General features: G+C 33.9%; 2 protein-coding genes across 4 annotated transcripts in view; one reads left to right on the forward strand and one right to left on the reverse strand.

Annotated features, from left to right (window-relative positions):
• Window positions 1-24353, reverse strand: part of Rg (rugose) — a 317709-nt gene that overhangs the window by 24268 nt on the left and 269088 nt on the right. The window lies entirely within an intron of this gene.
• The window catches only part of LOC110373937 (facilitated trehalose transporter Tret1-2 homolog), a 47260-nt gene that overhangs the window by 11860 nt on the left and 11047 nt on the right, over window positions 1-24353 (forward strand). The window contains exons 1-2 of one of the 3 annotated variants that reach the window (XM_021331434.3): window positions 15649-16241; window positions 22518-22644. In XM_021331434.3, the coding sequence (XP_021187109.1) occupies window positions 22588-22644 (57 nt within the window). In that variant the 5' untranslated portion in view covers window positions 15649-16241; window positions 22518-22587. Of the gene's footprint in view, window positions 1-15648; window positions 16242-21029; window positions 21287-22517; window positions 22645-24353 lie in introns of those variants that run through there. The other 2 variants (XM_021331433.3, XM_021331432.3) reach the window with 2 other exon arrangements.

Here is a 24353-nt window from a genome sequence, read left to right on the forward strand (position 1 = left end):
CTTTCGTACACACGCTAAACGATTTTTTATCAGACCAAGTTTTATGACCAAATTGTAGCATTGTTAACCATGAGAAACATAGCACAAAAAACTCAATTGCTTAATACGATTTTGATAATTTTAGCATCTGCAGTTTTGCTATTTTGGTAAAATCGATTATGTTAGACAGAAAAGTGTCTGTGTGGGTGGTCTATGTATAAATAAGGCGTAATAAAGCACTTATACGCCTAGTAGGAAATAATGTTACTTCCTATCGAAAAGCATTCATTTATCTTCCGAGCGGAAACTTGCGAGTTCGACTGGGCGCGCGATCACGACTCGAATTGCACACGTTGCGATTATACATGATGTGGACAAGCTCTTAGTCGCAGAAGTCTATTTTTTATATTAAATAGGAAGCATATCCAATTTTATGAATATTTTTAATTGAATCAAATAATCAGTTTAATAATGTTTTGAAAGATTTTTGGGAATCCTCACTACTTAAAACAAGAATAATAATATTGTGAACAGGATGTAAGTAAGACAAAATGCTATTCTCATGAAAATGTATGAAGTAAATACAGACTAATTTGCTAATTGTTACCTAAACATACTATACATAAATAACCTGCATTCGTTTTTGTTTGCACGATTTTCTTTTGCTATTGTTTATTCAACTAGTGCTATGAATCAAGTTAATGTATCCAGCAATATTTTTGTGAAACGAAGAAATCTATTGTTGTCTAGCTGGAAAACCATTAAAAGGATAAGTATGAAAATCATAAAAATAAATAAGAATAAGATTTTGATTCACCATTATTTTCATACTACATAATATACTGCTCAATTCTGCTGTGTCGCAAAATCGCGAGTGTGTGCGAAACACAATGCGCCCGAGTGACATATCACAATATGTACGATAAATGCTGACATTGGCAATTGCACGCTTTTGCACAATGCTTGAAACAGTGCTGACAACAACTATAAGGTACTAATAATTATATTACTACATTGCAGTTTCATCTAAATTAGAGACTTGAGTAAGCACAACATGTTTCATGAAAACATTATTATTGGTTTTTGGTTAATTTATTGATTCAATAACTGTTTGCTTCCACTAGGCATTTAAGACATTGGTTATGAAAGCAAATATATCTTTATGATTCTCATATTGAAATCATTTGAATCTACTTAGCCAAAGTCAAAAGGAGTAAAGGTAAATATCCTATACTAGTGCCCAGTAGTTTTTTGCAAAACGTGTATACAAACGTGTATAAAAAATTGATACGTAAAATCAATTTTCTATTACATACGCACAATTACTGGTTCCATTATGTAACAAATATTGCAAAAAACAACTGATATTCCTATTCCCACGAGTAATTATCTTCTCAATTAATTACTATCGACTTGTCGAACTTAAATGAGTTTGTAATCAGGCATTATTTTTTTAGTAACAATTTAATTATCACAAATTACAACAAACAAATCTGTTATGTTTTGATTAATGTTTTAATTTACTATGCGTTTCTGGCAACACCGATATGCATAATATGTTTACTTACTATACAAAGGTTAACTTGGACTATTATAAATGGTATAAGTAGCAGTTATTTTTGAAAATATTTTTGTACCAAAATGAGCAGATATAATTATAGTTAATTGGTATTAATTAATTACCGTCTCAGATAGGAAGCGTAGGCTTTGTTTACCTCTCAGAGATATCATTGTCTGTGGCCGGAACTGATAACGGTTAGGGCAAGAAACTGTAGTTAAATATGAGTTTAAACAGTATTTGAGCAGTTTTTAGGGTTCCGTAGCCAAAATGGCAAAAACGGAACCCTTATAGTTTCGTCATGTCCGTCTGTCCGTCTGTCCGTCTGTCACAGCCGATTTACTCGGAAACTATAAGTACTACAGTGATGAAATTTGATGGGAATATGTGTTGTATGAACCGCTACAAAAATATGACACTAAATAGTAAAAAAAAGAATTGGGGGTGGGGCCCCCCATACATGTAACTGAGGGATGAAATTTTTTTTTTCGATGTACATACCCGTGTGGGGTATCAATGGAAAGGTCTTTTAAAATGATATAAAGTTTTCTAAAAAACATTTTTCTTAAAGTGAACGGTTTTTGAGATATCAGCTCTCAAAGTCGTAAAAAGTATGTCCCCCCCCCTCTATTTTTATAACTACGGGGTATAAAATTCTAAAAAAAATAGAGGTGATGCATGCTAATTAACTCTTTCAACGATTTTTGGTTTGATCAAAGTATCTCTTATAGTTTTTGAGATAGGTTGATTTAACTGTAATTTACGGAACCCTTCGTGCACGAGTCCGACTCGCACTTGGCCGGTTTTTTTGTTATTACGGCGGTATTATTTGTGTTTATACATATTATAATGAAGTACAGATTGCTATTAATTTTAGTAAAAAAAACTTGATTATTGTAATTTATTTTGAAAGAACTTTAGGCTTGCTTCTTATATTATTAAGTTTGTTATACAATAAACATAGTCCTCAGATTTTTTGAATACTGCATTTAAGAGTAACCAATAAACAAACATACGAACATGTCATATAAAGATCAATGTACTTAATATAAGTTTATACTATGACTAGTATGTCACGACTCGGGGAAACTTTCAATGTCACCCCATACGACACTACGCCATACGAATTACGATTATATACGTAGATAAACTTCACAATTCCGGTAGGAAACTGCTCTGTTTATGGTCTAGTAATTAATATAGATGAATAATTGTCGATACACAACTGTTCATAGTTCTTGATCCATAAATTATGTCCATTCCTGAGAAAAACAATAATTGAAATCCATACTGAGTGAGCTCGTAAAGGCCTATTGAGCCAAAAAGGGCCATTTCTGGGTCTATTGAGCCTGTTTGAGATTTTTGTTTCTACCAATAGAAAGCCACGAAGTTTGTTATTGTAGTAAATATAACAATTTAAATTCATTGTAAGCTTTTGTGCAAAACTTTAAACATTTTGTTTACATTAGATCGATATCGAAATCCGGCGGAACTAGGAAACTGTTATTTATAAACTAAACTAATTAAACACTTCATCTGATTAAGGGCCATTAGCCCATGTATATTGTATTATTATCAATCCAAGGCGAGCCATCGACCGGCGCAAGCGCAGTTCCTACTTTTACTATACAGTCGTAAGGATCCATATTGTTGTAACCTTTTGCCTTTGCGCCACTTATCGGATTACGATACAGTAATTATATTTAAGTGAAAATTAATAATCGATACGAGAATAATTTGCTCGGTAATAATGTGAGTACCTACCGACCGAGGATACTCGTTCGCTCGACTCGTTCGTGTGTGCATTACTACTTACGCTCTCCGTCTTTAAAATTCATAGAAGAAGTCTATAGTGTACTTATATGGACAAAAGTTACATAAGTTTAAAGCTCGATCAAAGTTCTGTGCTCTGTGATATTGTTCAATTAAATCGAAAGCGGATTACGAAGATATCGCTGTTTTTAGTGATACCGAAATCTAATAAACAGTGATCAGCTGCTTGTGACAGGTGAGTCATCGCGCGCGCCGTCCAGTCTACCGGTCACACTATCGCTGTCGCCGCCGCTTCCATACGTACGGCCTATTGCTGCGCTGCTTGCTCATATATCACGCACCGCCACTCACTCGGCGCATGTACTCGCCGTGCCGCTTGCTAGCTGAGTCACTGCCTTTGTTCACGAACGCTAACGTTGTTTTGCGATAATTCAAAATGAATATGATTTGTGATGTTTGTAGTGAAGATATATCTTCGAACAGATCAATTAAATGTAAACGGTGTGAGAAAACTATCACCCGGTCTGCGTATATGTAACACCAGACTCCGCTAAATCAAATGAAAACTGGGTTTGTCCTTCTTGTTGGGCTAAAACACCACTCCATAACACCAACACACCTGTCTGCCCATCTTTACACCAGCAGCGATTGACGTTACGCATGTAAATACCCAATCTCGCGCTTACAAACGCATGGCGAGTGATTCGCCAGGCCGTGATAACCTGGAAGACTCACTCTCAATTGCCTTAGAGATACGTTGTCTTCGGAACGAAGTTAATGCGTTAAGGACTGAGGTCCGTGAGTTCCGCGAGGAGTTGATGGGCAGAGTCGACGCACTGGAAGTCCGAGTTACTACGGTGGAGGAAAAAATCGAGCAAACGGTCTCTCCTCGTCTTGCAGAGTTAGAAACGACTGTTGGTGAACTTAAGCTGCAGCTCAATGAGCGTGAGCAGGAGTCGCTACTCAATGACGTGCAAGTTTCCGGTGTGCCGGAGACTAAGGGGGAGAACACAACCCAGCTACTGAACGTCCTGGCCATTAAATTAGGCGTGTCGCTTGATGAGCGTGACGTGGTATTTGTAAGGCGCGTGGGTAATGTGCTGCGAGACCGCGTCGAGGGAGAGGATGCTTCTCGCCATCGCATTATTGTTGCCAGGTTGGCAAGGCGCACTACTCGTGACAGTATCCTGAACGCCGCGCGTGTTCGTCGGAATCTATGCACTGCTGACATTGAGTTGCCCGGGGCATCACAACGGATCTATGTGAACGAGCGCCTGACAAAATCTAACAGGCAATTGTTCTACATGACACGTCAGGCTGCGACTCGTTGCGGATGGAAATATTCGTGGACAAGAGATGGGCGTATACTTGCTCGCAAGGAAGAGGGCAAATCGGTGGTGCAAGTTAGAATGCAATCCGACATTGAACGTTTTTTCCCCGTCAAATAAGTTGGCTATCATCTTCTAACATAATTAGCGGAATTTATAGTCATGTGGTACTTCTTGAATATTGTCAGTGTATTAGAATTATAACTTTGTTTAAATGCTTTGCAATATGTTTCGTGAATTTTGCTACTTTTAGGTTTTTAAATGATATTTTTATGATATTGTATGTGCACAAAATAACTTATTTTTGTATTTGCCTAGTGTGTACACGCATATTTGCTTATAGGTACTGTTGCATTATTATGTTTGCTGTTGCTGTCTGTTCTAACTATTGTGTATTTCCATTACTGTATGTAGCCCACGGTGTTGATCGCTTTCTTTGTTCTGATTTAATTTATAATATATTTATGTTAAGAGTTACACGTCACAAAATCTGTATATATTTATATAACACATTTACAGTCTTAAGGGCAAAAATAAAATGACAATAAAATTACTCAAAGTTGGGCTTTGGAATGCTGGCTCCTTGGGAACTAAACACGATGAGCTTACGGTGGCTGTGCTACAGCGCGATGTAGACATCATGGCCATTAATGAGACCTGGTTGCGGGTCGGTGAAGAGGGGCGTGCACCCGTGATTCCTGGATATAGACTACGCCATATACCACGACCATTGTCGGTAAGGGGGCAGGGTGGAGGCGTTGGTTTCTATATCAAACGCGGTCTCACTGTGCGTAGACATACGCATCCTACTGATCCATTATATGCCTCTGTGGAACAAATGTGGCTCACGCTCAGCGTTTGTGGGGCTAAACTCGCAATAGGCACAGCATACCGCCCGCCTTGGCAGGATGTTGATTTATTTTTGGATGCCATATCTTGCTCATTAAATAGTGTAACTCAGTGTGACTTTATAATATTGATGGGCGATTTTAATATTAACTTGACAAATGACTCTGACCCAAAAACAGGCAAGTTACAGTCCTTTCTAGATTGTATGAACCTAAAACAATTAGTGACTACACCGACACATACCACGGTACATGGAGACACACTGATTGATGTTATTTGCACAAATGTTAAGGCCCGCTCTGTGGCTGTGGAAGCTATACCTGATTTGGGTGCGCACGCACTCGTGACGTGTGAGATGAATTTCAAAAGACCAAAAATACTTCCTAAGACAATCTGTTATAGACCTTTAAATCAAGTTTCAAAGGAAGAAATTGAACAAGACTTGAATCTTTTCAACTGGCAGGCTATAACTGAATTACGTGACGTTAATGAAATGGTTAATACGTTTAATTCATTTCTAGTTGCGTTATTTGATGTTCACGCACCAAAGAAAACATGTACTATAAGAGAGCGTTCTTATCCTTGGATAACTGACACCATTAAATTAATGATTCGCTTGAGGAACGAGGCTAATGACGAATACCGGGAATATAAAACTGAAGGCAAGAAAGCTTGCTACAGTGAGCTTAAGTCTCTGGTTAATGTGTCATTATATCGGGAGAAATCTGCTTATTTCACGCACAATATCAACCATCAGGCACGGGACCCCAAATTGCTATGGAAAAACTTAAAGAATACTTTGCTTCCACCTAAAATGACATTGAATTACCGTTGCATCTTAATAATCCAGATGCTATATGTGACCACTTTTTAAATGTGCCAGGTAATGATGAAGTCAGTCTTTCTGAACTGACCTATTTCGAATTTTCGCGACACAACTCCTCAAGTTTTACTTTAAAACCTACAACGCAGTCAAATATCGCGAGAATTCTGAATAGTGTTAAGTCTAACGCAGAGGGATGTGATAATATTAATATAAACATGGTAATTTTGACATTGCCTGCAACATTAGAATGTATAACATCTATAATTAATAGATCTATTGAAATAGCAACTTTTCCCGAGGTGTGGAAATTGGCAAAATTCGTCCACTACCTAAAATACCTAATGCCGCAGATATTAAGGATCTACGACCGATTAGCATTTTGCCTGTGCTCTCCAAGGTTATGGAAAAAGTGGTTTCTTCGCAACTGGTTGATTACCTAGAGAAAAATAATATCCTGCCCGATATGCAATCCGGATTTAGGAAAGCCCGTAGCACTACCACTGCGCTTCTGGATGTAACAGATAATATTCTATCAGCACAAGACAACGGGATGTGCACACTGTTGGTTTTGTTGGACTTTTCCCGTGCTTTTGACTGTATTAATACTCCTCTTTTACTATCTAAAATGACTTTTTATGGCTTTGACGTGGACACAGTAAAATGGTTCGATAGCTACCTTAACAGACGCACTCAGTTCGTAGAAATACGACATACAGACGGTTCCATAGATGTTTCTTCTTATCGTTCGGTTAGTAGAGGCGTGCCGCAAGGTTCCGTACTCGGACCTATATTATTTAATTTGTATTGCGCTGACATAACGACGAATATAAAAAAATGTAGTTACCACATTTACGCGGATGATACTCAAATTTACATCTCCTTTAAACCCCATGAGTACGAAAGAGCACTGAAAGACCTGCATGATGACCTGGAGCGAATTGTAAATTGGTCCAAGCGCAATTCCTTGGTCTTAAACCCACAAAAAACTAAGTACATGCTTTTTGGTACTAATACCCAGCTAAGCGCAACTAACGCCGCCACTTTCTGCATAAGAGTAATGGGAGAACCTATAGATCGTGTTTATGAGGCACGTAATCTGGGTCTGATTATGGACGCGGACCTTCGTTTTGAGAAACATGTCACTGAGGCAATCCAAAATTGTTTCTACAGGCTAAAAGTGATTTACAAAGCGCGTCCCTATCTGTCTGAAGATTTGCGTATTTTACTTGTTGAGTCTTTGATTTTATCTAAGCTCAATTATGTTGATTCTGTGTATGGCCCGCGCTTACTATCCAAAACGGAACGTATGATACAGAGACTTCAAAATGCATGTGCGCGATTTTGTTTCAACATACCATTTAGAAGTCACGTTACTCCATTTTTAATAAACGCAACTTGTTAAAATGAATGCACGACGAAAACTGCACTTAGCCAGCTTAATGTTTAGTGTCATACATTCACGCACACCCCTATATCTGTATGATAAGCTTGAATGGACACATGGTTACACTGGCAGAGTACGAAGGAATTGTGTTCCACAACTTTCTATCCCGAGACACAGGACCGCAGCATTCAGGGGGAGTTTTCGCTATGCAGCAACAAAGTGTTGGAATAATATTCCACCCCCCATTAAAAAAGCAAAAAGCAGTGTGACTTTTAAGGTGAAATTAAAGAATTTCTACTACTGCATCAAAACGATATGAAAATGTCTGTATAACCTCTTCTCCCATATAACCTTTACAGGCTTCGTATGGCTGCTGTTTGTTGTGGCTTATATTGTCTTATTTTTGTCCTTTCTGCACGTGTAAAACTATAAAACACTAGGTACACTCACACTCACTGACACACACACTAATCATTATATAATAATATCTATGATATGTATTTACTAACTATTATTAATCTTGGAATAAGGAGTGAATTTTAAGACGGTATCGGTAGCAGTAGATTTTAATAATTTCGAGCGTACGACACTCGTGGGTTGCAGCTGAAAACCAGCGTCGGGTGGCCAGTACTGTTGTACAGTGTGGTCACTTGACAATATGCTGAGCTGTGACCTTGTTGGCACAATTTTTATTATTATATTTTTAAATGTTGAGCCTATTTTATTATTATTTTTTATTTATTTTTTATCTGAATTGTTTTCGGTGATACTTTTATTTTACTGTTAATTTATGTTATATACTGTGTATGTATTGTGCCAATAAAAATATTTTTCTTTCTTTCTTTCTTACCGTTCAATTGTTTGATTTTGGTATTTTTTTTTATCGTCATAATATTTGTGTCATCAAATGACTCACTTATTGTAGACCTAGTTAATAGAATATCATCATGCGAATCTTTTACATAACCGCAAGAAGCTGACGATAGATATTAACACCACTTTGCATTTCACGATGATCTAAAACTCTTCAAAATGTAATATCTTCAATTATCGATAGCACGCTAATTTCGTGACACTAACGCATAGTAAAATATTTGACCACATCACTACTAGATATGACACGAGCCAGTTAAGGCATGATACATATTTATTTACTCTATGACACGTTTTCTGAAGTCATTATTTCATGAGTTTGAGTTTTCCCAGTAAATAAGTGACATGATAAACAAATATTTGACAAATACACATTAATATTTGGAACACAACTTGTATTTTCCGATTTTAGTGTTGTGAGTTATGTCGATAAGTGTATGCGCAAACTTTAATTTTGCTACGACATTAAGTTTTGTTTACTTATCTCATTGCAATTAATTATACTTATTAGGATTTTTACCCACGCTTGCTTTTGCTACGTATGTGCGAATTTCTGCTTTTTAAATATGCTGCACGCGTGACTATGTCACGTTTATTGGGTTCAGGAGACTTCATTTTTGGTACATGAAACTGTACAGGTTGATACCCAATAAAGTTGATTGTTTTAAAGATCTTTGGCTTAGAAACATCCATTTACTGCTCCGGATTGGGGCATCTTGTGTGTGACCGATTTAAAATACATTTTATTGCTACATAGCCTAATTACCGAGGATGGTTATAGGCTTCATTTATCCAGGTGCGTTCTCATGGATAACCAGGGACAACCGCAGACGGAAGGTACAATAATACAATTACCGAAACATTGAATTGCATTAAATTAGATCGGGTTTTCTTGTGACTAATTATTTCTAGGTATTGAAGACCCAATTTAACGAGGAAAATTGCAAATAATACAACAAAAGATGGCTCATACATAAGCATACACTCCTGAGTACAGATATAAATCATTCAGGTCGATGACAGGTTTAAAAGTGCTGAATCATTGGACCACAAACCGCGGCCTTAAGGCGAGCTGCGATTGGTAGCAGGAAATTTAAATATAAAATGATTTTTTAATGTTTTGCTTCAGTTAAGAGCAGATAGGAGGCATTGCCTTATCAACCGTGGTAATAAGATATCTCAAAGTAATCTTTGATATCAAAAATTCATATATAATCCGTAATATTGTTATATTTTGATTATCTTTGCAAGTTAAGAACTTTCGGAGGACACAGATATCGAAAAAAAGTACTTTGAGGCGTGTTAACTCGGAACGATAAGATCAATCGTATGTTAACATAGTTAAAATAACAAAAAAAACATTTTATTTTAAATCTCGCTACCAGTCGAAGCATTCACCTTAAAGCTTTTAAAACATTCGTACTCGTATGAACAATGACAAATACTTGATTCTAAAGCTTGTAAACCACTAGCATTGTATGGGCAATGACAAATACTTGATTCACTAGACCTGATAGTGCCATATGATTCGACCACGATTCGCAAAACTTATTGGCAAAGATTTACAACTTTGTATAGGGAAAAACCCAAGTTACATACCCTCACGTATGTTGTATAAGTTACCTGTTCAATTGCTTGAGTTTCCTTAATTGTGTCATTTTATTTGAATGTTTAACGAATTTTCCTGCATAGATGAGTAAGCTAATCTTTTGCCAAAATATTTATTCGTAATCCTTAGTTAAAACGGTATATAATTATCGCTGTAAACAAATTAAAATAAGTGAAAATTACTCAATAACTCAGCATTTGTACCAGGACAGCATAACAAAGTAAGATTTTACGATTACAATAAAAAATGTATGTCAAGTCACACAAAACCTATAAATATGGTGAGTTATTTATATTATTTTAATAAGAATATCGCCCCGCATTCATTGCGGTACAGTCGCGGCCGGCAACTTCCGACTTCCGCATAAACTTGTAATTTCTGATCGTGACTGTACAACTACTATTGTTTACACTTTCGCGGTTGTAAACAAAAAACACGATAGTCCATTTTGTAATCACTACATGTTTTTTTTTATAATCACAAGTACCTAGGTTCAAATCCAAAGATTACAGAAGTCCTAATTCTAAACTAATCATAATAAAAAAATGCTACAAGTTCCTATTTTTATATAAACAAAACCCTTTTCGTACTTAAAGAAAAAAATATTTCAACAATTACAAAGAGTTATTCACACTTCAGTACACATTATGTAGTAAATTAAGAGCTAAATATTATTTTTCCGTCATCTTTATTTGCTTAGTTTACGATTAGTTAAAAGATAAAACTGACAGTAATCAATCTGAGAAATATATTATGCATAGATACATATTTAAAAACAAATAAATAAAACTGTAAATTACAGTCATAGCAGCTACTTATTTACTAAGTATTTAGATTATAAACGCTTTAAATTTTGATTCCAAAATCATTTTGGCATTTATTAATTCCAAGACAGAAGAAACTTATCTCCAAAATGAAACAGAATAAACACAACACCATAGAAATTCACTTCTTCGAATTGGTAAAAGCTTCAATTTGTTCTCAATTGAATGATGTGTCTACCAACCCTTGTCAATTCAAAATCATAATGATGCTTTTAGATGATCTCACTGAAAGGTAATGATTGAAAAATTATGATAGGTATAATATTTTCTAACTATGGGATAACGTGATCAAAGTCAGCTAAGCAAAGTTAAGTTAAGTGATTCAAGTTAATATAGTTAGGTATTAACTACTATAATTTGTAGTTCTATTTGCCTTTTTGCGGTTTTAGAAATGGGAAATCTGTATTGCAAAACCCAAGTTTGGACAATTAATCAGTGTAGGGCGTTTAATATACCTAAAGAAGATTATGTAGGAAAATATCTTTTGTTTACTTAGGTATTGAATGTTACGGAAAGTCAACATCTGAATAAACCTACCTACATGATTTTAAAGAAAATTTAATTCTTAAGAAAACTATTAAGAGTTATTTTTTAACATCACAAGGGCATAACTATTAACAAAATAATTAAACACTGATTGTAATTTTTAATACATATAAGAAATTTGGGTTAAGTCATCCAAAAACGTCTACGCTATTCATTTACGTAAATAATTTCTAGAAAAGTCCTTACCATCTTTAGACTAACATATAAAGATAGATAAAATTGCGAAAACTGTTTTACATAATGATTTGACTTTCTACCCTTATTTGGTGAGTTTATTTACAAACATAGAGATATAATAGAAGAAACATTTTACTAAATTGACAAATAATATGATGTAATTGGTATTTATTTATTCGTGTCATAGTCAACATATTTGAGCTAGTCTGGGAAAATTATTTGAGTCATCTGCTTTCATGTTTGTGAATGAAATTTAATGCAAACAGGTTATTTGGTGACATATATGTTTTAGGTATGAGGAAAATATTAACTTCACTTATATTTTATTTTGTAACTTTACTTGAAAAATTAGGTATATGCATTGTATGCTTATACCTATGGAATTGTTATTATGTTTCAGTATTACATGATACATAACTAGGTTGTTAAAACGAAATACTTGAACGCCACTCATCGTTGAGGACTGCTTAACAATGAAATGTATCTTTGCCATACTTACATTTTCTGTGAAATACTTTTCTGGAACTTACGATTTGTAACGTACAAGTGTTTGGAAGTACCTATAATCCTTAACTTTCTTAAGAATAGTGAGTATCACACGCATACCATCGGAGATTACCACTAGGTCAATAGACAGTTCAGTTTCTTATGATATTTGGGTGTTTACAAAAAGAAAGTTCAATACGAATGTCAAGTCAAATTCCCGCAAACTGATTAGCATGACAATGATTTGAGTGATAATCTCGATCGCGAGAGATGTCGTACATTGTCCGGGACATACGCGAACTTATTGTTGTCGCCCTACTAAACTAACAATGGAGACGGTACGTGTGTAGAAAGTAGCTTTAATTCCTTGGAACTCAAGGATTGAGTTTAAATGAATTAAGGATAAAAAAATTGATAAATAACATCCTCCATTATGCATAAAGGATTTTTAGACATGTTAGGTAATTATCAAAAAAATGCGATTTCATCATCTCTCCTTTTTTGTTTAATAAGCTCATAACCGGGAAAGGTTATTAAGAAAAGGTATAAATCACCTTCAAAAAAGTAAGAACACCGTTAGACCAACTCATGTTTCAATCAAAAATTATGATCTCATACATCATGTTTCTCCAATATGTCATAAGAGGCATACCTATATTGATACCTATTATAATACTAACAAGTATAAGCACGCCTATAGGTATTACCTATGGTTTTACCTATATAGTAGTTTCTTATAGGTATTATGTTTTCATACTGCATCAGATAAAATGGATAACTAACTGATGCCAAAAACTATGATGGTCTCAAAATTGATTTAATAATTTTTGCAGAGCGCCGTAACTGAATAGTTCACAAGTCTAGACTACAGTTAGTATCTAACTCATGTACCTCATATATCTGTTTACCTGTTAAAAGTTACATAAGTCAAATAATTAGCAGTTAGTGTCGCGAGCTCACTTCCTGCGCCAATCGTTAGCGAGGGGCCGCCATTTTCTCTGGACGTCTGTAATTGCTACCACTTGTGAACGTACCATAATGTATGCTTGGGTTTTTCCTTATGGTAACTCTTTTATGTCTTTAGACTTCTTAGGAAGACTGAAACTTGGCTATGGGAAGAAATTGTATCTATACTAAAAATGTCAAAAAGAAAGATCTCTTTAACAACAGGTACTCCATAAGATTATCTAATGACTAAATATAAATTCTAATTGATTAATTGTACCATTTAACTAAGCGTTCTAGGTATTAATATGTATAAAAATGTAACTTATAATTTATTTCTGCTAATGTTTCATAAGCGTGTAAGGCTCGCATTACAAACCGCACCGCTGGACCACATTTTACGTAACATGCGGAAACTAGTTACCTCTTCATATTAGATAACCGTATTCATGCAGTGTACTTTTCCAGAAAAATCTATGTACCTATAAATCTTACGCTTAGAGCATTTTAAGATGCTGCGTAGTAGTTGCTACGGTGCTACGAATGTCGGAATTCCCGATAGTGGGCTACGAGGGGCTACGAGCGTAGCCTATTCGAGGGAACTTTTGACAGTGTTAGAATTTCAGAGGAATATAATACTATAGATTTTGAATTCAATGGAATAGTTATTTGTTTTACAATGTCCGTATTAGCGATTGTATTTGTTTATGCAGATAAAACATAGTAGTCGGGGATAACATACCAAAATTAGTGATTGAATATTGGATTCAGTCCAATGAATGCATATAAATAAATTAATATCTGTGCAAAACAAATGAATGGTAATGTTTTAATTTTAATGAATGGTGTAAATATAGTGACACATCATTTAACGTGTAAATTATAATGAGGCATCATTAAACATGGGTAATTTAGTAATGATTTCATTTTTCCCTAACAAAAGAAATGGCAAATTAGAGAACAATTTCATTTGGGGATAATAACAATGGCACTTTTGGGTTTTTTTGCCTGTTTTATTGAAATCATTAGAATTAGTGAGCTATACCTAATTGTTGTATTTAATATAGCTTAATTATCATTCCTGAGTACATAGATGCATTAATATTCTTTTGTAGACTATATTGTCTTAAGACTAAGACAATATGACATATCTATATTATAACGATGGAATCAACATAGTAGAATTTTGTATATTGTTTATATGTATCTCTACATTATATAACTTAGGATATTACGGTTTAGGCTATTAAAAATCTGATAATCATAAACACAATTTTGGGTATAGGAACTTCGTTTGTTTACATAAGAGTTATAAATTAGTATTCATGAACAGGTTTTGCCACTTTTTTCTAGAAATATGAACGAACAAACGTAGCCTTGGCAATGTTAGGGAATTAGGTTGCCATACAAACAAACTTGAGTTAAATTAACTGATTGACCTAATCTAACCAAAACCATAGTATTTTTAACCGACTTCAAATAAAGGAGGTTGACCTGTATGTATGTATGTTTTTACGTGATAACCTCAAGTTTGACTGATTCTATTTTTCATGCAGTGTGCACTGTATTTACTCTGGTATATTACTGAAATCGGTTTATTTTTTTCGTGAAAATATATTTTATTTCAGTTTTCCTTATATTTGACAGATTTTTTTCACCATGACTACAAATGTACGTAGGTGGAGAGCCGGGATTACCGTCATTCCGTAAAGTCTAGTGATCGGGACGGCTAAAATTAGACATCGTCATGGCTCATTCATTGACGCTCGTTGTACTAGCTTGTGCCTGCGACTATGTCCGGAAATACTTTAGTTTTGGGTCCAGTTACTAGAAAAATATTAGTAATGTTATTTATGTACTAAATGTGTTATAAGTTTCTTCTAATACAGTTTTGTTTTTAACTTTTACGAGAGGTTCCAAGGATATCAGGAGATTAAGAAGTAGTATCAAATTCCATGAATGAAATAGATAAATGTTTTTTTAAAGGCTTTTGCCTTTTCGCCAACCTTGTTACAAAACAATTAAGTACATACTAAACGTGTTACGAAATACGATCCTTGAGGTCTAGACAAGAATTTGATGTGTTTTCGGCTGCACTGTACTGTGCATTTTTTATTGGCTTGTTAAATAGTTAAGATTGCAGTTCCAATAGTAAACCAGTAAATGACAAGGGACATTGCTTTAGCTGAATGATAACATATCAAATATCATAGCATCTACATTATTAACTAAGAAAAGTAATTCTTGTGTGTATACATATATGATATTATATATCGATGAATATTTGGCTTCCATACAGTTAAACTAGTTCCAGATATCGAACTGTTTACCGATGTGAAGTTAAAATTAAATAATGTTTATGATACCGACTGCTCTCATATCGACTGCGACGTACATTATGTTGGTGCATGGGAACACAAACAGATCATTGTTTCTACAAGCAAACGTCATGGAAATAATTCTCCAAGATTTCACAATAAATCAACGTTTTCAGTAGACACGACGTCCATCAGAGACTTTATAAACAAAGACGGTATAAGATAACTTGGGATGTTTATAAGCATTTTGGTAATTTTCTTTATATTTGGCTGTGTGACAGATGATCGTTTCCGCAGCACCTACGATCCTATGATTCGGCGCACACAGTAAAAGTTATGACAACAATAATGCGTTATAAAACACGCGGCGACGACCAAAAGCCGCTTCAGTTGGACGGAGCCGCGGCAAGGTCAAGAGCACGTGGACTATTTCGAAAACAGTCGATCGCCGGCCTGAATCGCGATGTGACATACCCACTATTAACATAAAAAAATATATAAAATACAAATAATATTATTTTGGAAACGGAAGAATTTCTAGTGTTCTCAATTCGAAGGCGCGTGAGTTCGCACGTGCGGATAAAATTAAACAGCTTCGCGCGGAAATAGTTTTCACGCAGAACCACTGTGTCCGGACAAAAGACAGTTTGTGAGCAAATTCTTGTTGATTTTAAAACAATTGTTCATATTATAATCTGAGTAAATTGTGCTGGATATCACGGGATACAAGGAGCTTCGAGTAACCGAGCTTCCCAGGAGATACGGAGTGAGTATTGCACGTGGTTATTAATCAATTATTTTAAATACGTGATTATTTATTTTTTATGTGGTCATGGTATTTTTTCACGGTACATTTTTAGATCTTAGATATCGAGATAATTTCTCTTGGGTATTCTAGACAATATTAACAATATCTGTACAATAAATGCAATCAATATTTTTTTTTTACATTTATTAATTAAATAAAAGAAACAATGTGAGATAATTTCCAGTGCGTGTGATTAAACAAGAGAAATGCAAACATACACAGTAGATATTGTTTGTAGTACACTATGTAAATACGCAAGTTATTGTCAAAGGCAAAACAGAAATAAACTGCAATTGTCTACTGAACAAACAAACGTGCGACAATTAATACATTTATTTAAATTATTAATTAAAATGTAATACCTGCAAGATGTCACATTATAATGACTTATTAAAGATGATTTTACAGAAATAGGTCATGCTTATTTTATCGTGAAACTATACTTATTACTTTGAGTAATTTTCCTTACGTGATATATTATAACTTTACAGACCTGTTTGAGGAAAGTCGATTTTGACTGAATATCTTGACAAACTTCTATTTCAAGTCTGTCGAAACATATGTGGATTATAGAATTTGCGTCAAGCGTATAAAATGCGCAGACGCAGATGAGTTTTGACAAGTGCGTTAAAAATGAATTGAGGCTAACTGAGAGACACTATTTTTTTTTCTTCTTTTTTGTATTTATGTTTATTATAAGAAAATGTTAGATAAAACGAGAGAAAAGCAGTAGTTTAGTAAGTGTGAGAAGTAATCTCATTTGGAGCGATTTATCACGCGCAGTCACGGATACTCGATCACTACGATAAACAGTTACAATTTAATTCACTGTTTTTATTACATTTCGCCATAAATATCATTAATATATTTATGAATAAAGATTCTGTGTGACAGCTCCTGAGAACTATTACCTACATGAACTTTTCCCTGTATAATTAAACTTGCTTAAAATGGCACACTATGTTAGTAGAACTGTTGAAAATTGGCTCCTGGGTATAATAGTAATAAGTTTCACAAAAATAAACCATGTGTAATTACTGTTCCGAAATATTAAGATATTGTTATGGAATTATTGTATATTATTATGCTACTAAAATGCTCGCTTTTTTTCGTTTCAAATTAAAAGATTGGGTTTGGTCCCGTTCTGTAATTAGTTTATCTAGGATATAAAATATATTGTCCAATTTCGCAATTGTGTGCTATTGCCAAGTAACATTATTTTTATTAACGTTGTGTTTGTGTTAGCTTTTAGCGAATACAATTCATGAAATGTATGAAGAACAAAGAGTTTACGATGTGGCAATTATTATTTATTTTCTGCCAGGTAAAATAATTACTTTCTAATCTTGTTTATCATACGATATTAATTAAATATCGTGTTCAAGATCTATACAAATAAGGGTCCAACATATAAATTCATAATCAATCAAAGAAAAAAATAACTTTATCATTAAAATCTCACCGATATTGCAAAAGACTCTAGACCTACTCTTAAGAACATACATAGTTCTGAACTATAGGCATAACAATAAATAAATACGCCTATGGATTCATGTCTCCCTAGTACAAGCCGAGTGGAAGAGTCGATATATTTAATATACGATATCAATGAGAACATCACATACTACAAACAAATACGATAAAATAATATCAATATTATTATATTGTAGATATGCAGTCAGTATAAACTAGATCATAACGTCTTATTTATAACTACAAGTATTCAAAATGATTAGCAAATGTCTCTACACGGGTGCGCTCAGAAACTGCTGATCACTTCCTGAATTTAACTTGTAAATTGCATATGATAATTGAATATAAATTGCACTAAGTATACGTGCATATAGTGTATTTATAGAAAATATAAGAGTGAGATAGAAATTGGTATATAATTTACAAGCATGTAGTTTTCAATTCTATACTCATTTAATTAAGAGCAAACACTTTGTTTGCACCCTAACGGCTCTGAGAGTACTGAACCGATTTGAAAAATAATTTAACAGTTGGAAAGCTACATTCTTTCCGAGTAAAATAGTCTATATTTTTATCCCGGTATAGACAGTAGTTCTTCTGGGTGAAACCGCGGGAAAACGACTGATTCTCAATAAAAAGAAAATTGCAAATTAAAAAAGTTTAATCTTTTTTTCAGGTCATGAAAACATGTGTTCAACTGTTTTTACATGTAACCTTCAAGTCGTTATATTTCACTCATGATTTTTATCTTTTACTTCGCCTATCTTAAATATAAATCTCACATTATTTAGTTTAAGTGGTCAATAGGGCTTTGACTGATAACAGGCGTGTAATCTAGGACTCCTGTAAATTCGGTAAATATTTGTTAAACTACAAATGTTTTTTATCGTCACTTTTCGTATGATATATGATATTTAAACTTGGCTATTATTTACTTGCCATATTTTTTATTGTTTTAGAAATGTTATAGTGTAATGTTTGATTTGATTTCAGAGCCTTGGCTACATACCAAATTAGTTACAATATAAAACAACGGTAAAATTAGAAGATTGAAATGTAATGGAAATGTAATTTATAGTTTCGATTGCTAGGTAATTTATTGCTTAAAAGTAATAAATCTTGAAACAGCAAAGCTATTAAAAAAACATTTAACTACGTATCATAGTGCTATAACTAGTTACTAACCTAACTTGCAGACATTTTCACAGTAAATCAAATTACAGTTTATGTAAACTAGGAGTTATATATGTTCAACAATAAGTGAATACATCAAGACAGTTAATAGCTTGACAATGTAATTAAGAATTCTTTGTTTGAATGCGCTTATCTCAGGAACTATTGCTTAGACCGATTTGAAAAAATCTGCCAGTGTTAGATAGCCTATTTATCGAGAAAGGCTATTATAAGCCAGGTGCACAGATTAGTTCCCACGGGATTCTGATGAAACAGCCGGCGAAATCTAGTAAAATATAAAAACCTATTTATTGCGAGTGTGAGATATGTGAAGAGAAATATAGAGTAAATAGGATTCAAATGATCCTCATTAAGATCAATATAAAATAGACTAATGATGACAGTGTAAGCAGAACAGAACGAAAATAACCGTAATTTGAAATAACAAAACTGATCAAACCAAAGCCTAAAAATATTGAATTTTAACACCGTTTCTCTAACAACTAGAATTTTACGACCATCGGACCAATTATAGTTACCATTACCCATTGTCCAGTGAATTAGGTGTTTGTGAATTGGCACCCAGCATCCCAGATGCAGTTATCTAAATAATATTTACTGTTAGAGCCGAACAATGGTGAATGGTGATTGTTAATCTCAGCTGCATCATTTGTGTAAACACCATTGCAAATCTAAGTTTATTGTTTTTATATTTTGAATCGAACAGCTTTAGTAAACTACGAAAGTTTTTTCAAACTAAAGTACCTACTACGGCCGTTCCCAAAATTCTAATATCCATTATTTACTAAAGATAGGAATTTAACTCTATTCGTATGGAGATATTACACAGGTATCTTGTAGTGCATACTTGTACCTACGTATTTTTTCCCATGTTGCATTATTTGGGGCAAAAAATGTGTTACACAGTTCAGCAGTCCAAAAGTTCAAATGACTCAAAAAACCGACCGTTAAAAAAATTGAAACAACAATCACAGGAAAATAAAAAACAAAGTACACTCAACAGTGTTTATAAAATGTTAAATTTATTCGAAGCTAAATATTTAGTTTAGTGCGGCTGATACGACATGTCTGACTGAATCACGTCGCATTGTTATTTCTCATTGTTATCTACGTATTTAATAATAATATAAACACACGTTAATCAGTGCACACTTGTTTGAAACACTTCTGCAGTGATTGCATTAGAAATCTTGTATAATTAGAAAAAGTCCCATTACAATGTAATATATGTACCTAAGTGCAAGGTGATGCACGAGTATGATAGATATGATAATGATATCGATAAAATATCGTTTTTGTTTTTTCGTTAACATTTACACATTTTTTTATTAACTTTCTAATTATATTTTATCGATATCTGAAGAGAGTCTAGAAAAGAGCGTATTTATTTTGAAAAGTAAAGTACATTGGCTGAATCTCCCTCGCAGCAGTTTTATGATAACTAGCACGCGATATATTTTTTTCAATCATTCGTATCAGCATGAAGAATCGATATGTACAAAGATTTACATCCTTTGCAATGTATTAAAGTTTTCTATGAGTCATAGCGTTGCTATGGGTTTCATTGAAACTTGAGACATTTGCAGAGCATGAGACAGAATGCACCTGTTACACGAGTCTTTTTAACCGACTTCCAAAAAGGAAGAGTTTCTCAATTCGGATGTTACTGCATAAGTTCTAAAAATACCATTGATCTTGATGTAAAAACTTTGGCAATAATCTATAAATATATTTTTTCTCGATAATCCTTTTGTCTGAAGACAAAATTCTAGAAGTCATGAATATCAATAACATTTCACTTTCGTGCATGTTTTGTTTGATTCTATTAGAGTCGGAGCTAAAAATAACGCTAAAGCCGGCAGACAAGCGGCTCAGATAAAGATAAATCTATAGACAAGTGATCTATTTTGTTATTTATCTTACAATTCTGGACTAAGATAAAAATTTGCTCGTGCTGTCATCTCCTAAACCGATGGCCGATAAACGATGATTCTATCTCGATTTATAATCGATCGTCATTTGATTGATTCGTCAATTGTCTACCGAGTGACGTCTCCTTGCGTGCAAACACAAGTACGTGTGACATAATATCATTCACTTCGTAGATAGGGCAGAAAGTAATGACATTCTGCCAGTGTCACTTCCCGCGCGGTTCAACAATCTTATCAAAAATAATACCTACTTGTTTAAGAAAATTCCTATGTAACAGTGTGCGAACAAGATCGGTGACAAATGTTCTGATATTTTTCTAGTGTCTAGTTACAAATATGTGTTGCTAATAATAGCGAGTGTTCTTCTAAATCCAGTGTATTGTGTTAGCAGTATCTATCAATGGGGTAAGAATTCTACCGATCTTTGTTCAACAATAACATATTACTATGTTTTCTTTGTTTTTTCGTAGAAGTCGTCTCATTTGTATGACGTAAATAACTGATATTGAAGCATTCGGACTGTTTGGGCTAGACATGTTTTTTGTTTAAACAAAGAATTTAGAGTACATGACGATGTACTTAGTATGTGCGTCAACCGTCACGCACGTCTGTTGCATCCTAATGCAATTATCACAAAACAAAACGCACTGCGTTACAAAATACGGTTTTTTGTTACTACGAACTGTTCTTTGTATACGGTAATTTATCGTCGAATTCCGTACTCTAGTAGTTCCATCATTGTATAAAATGAACAATGATAATGGGCGCAGTAATACGAAATAAATACAATACTTTGTAACGTAAATGGCAAGGATTGAAAGGCACGAGATAGTACGCATAGATAACGAATATAACATTGTGTAGAACAAGAAGGATAACACTATAAAAAGTTTCTAGCAAAAAGGTTGAACTTTGAATGAAGGATAAGTCCTGGCACCTAAGACATTCTCTATGGTAAAAAAAAACTATTATAGCAATTTGACATAATGAAAAATATTATTCACGTGCTTATATATCTTGTGTCCTATTCGTCTTTCAGTAAGATAATAATTTGTATAAACTGCGTAATAACATAGAAAAAATATGTTTCCATGAAAGAGCATAGACAAACAATGATTATTTTGTTCAGCAAGTAGGTACATACAATTGCTAATGTGTTCAGTCATGAAACATAAACCCATGTATTTTACAAATTAAAATACCTAATTGGATGAAAACTGAAACCAAAAAACAAAAGCTGTAAATGTTTTAATGTGCAAAATTAATTGAAATGATTTTGTTATTTTACACAGACTATGAATAATGTTTCTTCATATTTTTTAATATGTTGTACTGGGTTCGTCGCTTCATGTAAAACATTGGTACCAAAGGTTAATTGGGATTTTTTAAATACATTAAAATTGTTGAAAAACAACAATTACAAACAATGTGGTAAAGTTCTTCTAAGCTACAGACAGACATGTGTTGCTGGGGAGTTTGTTGCGCCACTTCTTCCCAGCGAAAAAGTGGTGAAGGGTGGGCGTTTTGGGGGCTGTCTTTTGTAAATTTCTGACGTTCAAAAAGTGCTGTTTTGCAGCCAAGTTTGAATAAACGATTTTTGATTTGAGTGTTAATGTGTGATTTTGCATTGTTACAGGGGAGCAAGGGGTGCGCGCGCGGCGGCGGGCGCGGGCGCAGCTTGTTGGGGCGACCGGCGCGCGCGCAATATGTTCTCGAGCATCAAGGGCTTCTGGAAGGTGTGCCGCTATGGCGACCTTTATATGGTAACGTACCTTTTTACATATCTTAAACAATATTACGCAAAAAAATCTAGACTGTAAACTGTAAAGTATGTTATTTTTTTTGGAGTAAGTTCTACACTTTCTTAGTAATCCGAACATTCAGATTGGCTCTAGTTGTAACTTTTCTCATTTACTTATATAAACATAACAAGCAATAACAGAAAAAATGTGCGTGTCATTGCAATGAATCGTGTAATCAATTAATCGAATCAATTGTTACGAGTAAAATTCTACTTTTTTACATAAAAAAGTATAGGTAGATATAGTTTGTATACTTCTTGTTGGATCCTGGCCTTCCTCCCAGGGACCTTTAGCAGATAACTGAAAGTATGGCGAGTCGTGATGACGGAGCCGCATCTCGATCCTTTCAAATATCATGTTCTAGTTTCATTTAAGTCCGTGTCAAGGGCAAGGTGACAGATAAATTTATTTGAAAAACACTGAATTTTGCAATTCAATTGCGATTCAGTTGAGCAACAATAATCGTAAAAGGCAATTAAATTATTCAAACGCCCACCGAGCGAATTGTTTTAAATTTTACGCAGTTTGAGTCAACCATATAAGTGGGAAGTTACTTAGCTTTCATTAGTTTGACAATTTTTCTGATGAGGCTAGACATAATATCAATTAAAATAATGCAATAAAGATTAATTCAACATTCATTACATTACGCGATATAATTTCATCGTGTATAAATTAACATTACATACAAGTTATATTTATAAGTTTAATGTTTTTTTACACAGCAGGAAATTGTACTTTAAATTGGATTATTCAAATTCAAATAATGACTTGTAATTTATAATCACAGCCGTTATTTTTAGTATACTAAAGTTCTTTCGATATCAGGTCAACAGGGAAATATATTGAAAACGGTAAAAAAATATGGGCCAATTTTATAATTATAGCACCCGTTACGGAAATCCGAACCGGTTGTGTTCCGGAACTTGATAAAAAAACTTTTGTGATTATAATAGCGACAGAGTTAAGTTTAGATTAATTTCGGATGGAAGTACCAGGAAATCATGAGCGTGAAGCGGTTCACACCGTTCTTTGTTACGTTAGATCATCGCTCCACGACTTGTGAACTGACGTACAGACCGATTGGCATAATCCTCACGAGACTTGTAAACTGGTTTGTCACATGTTCTAGAAATATTTGATAGCTCCAGCATTTAAATCTGCATAAAAAAGGAAAACATAATTTGTCTAGTTCGATGTTTGATTGCAACTGCATTGGCAAATTGCTTCCTGCATGTTTATTGAATCCCTATTTTCTTCATTAAGATAAAGATCAAATGAGACAAACAATTTTTATAACTGTGAATAATATTAATATTAAAGAGTATGTAATAAAATTCTGAACTTCAATATTTTTCAACTGTAGCTAAAAATACCTTACCAAAATATGTACTTAAACATCAGTTTAACCGACAAAAACAATAATGATGAAAAGCAAATAATAATATGCACATGTTTTTATTTCGTTTGCTATGCATTCTTGCACAGACTAGATATGAAACAAAAGATAAATAATTCTACCTAGAATAATATAATTTCGTCGTGTGACAAAAGTTTAACCACAAGATCTTCTTACAGACACTTAATACGATTTTTTGTTATCATAGCAAGTATTTTTTTGTCTATCTATAATAATGTAGTAGTTACTTGAGATATAGATTAGCCGATAA

The sequence above is a fragment of the Helicoverpa armigera genome, chromosome 19 (genome assembly GCF_030705265.1).
Source record: "Helicoverpa armigera isolate CAAS_96S chromosome 19, ASM3070526v1, whole genome shotgun sequence".
Classification (NCBI taxonomy): Eukaryota; Metazoa; Arthropoda; class Insecta; order Lepidoptera; family Noctuidae; genus Helicoverpa; species Helicoverpa armigera.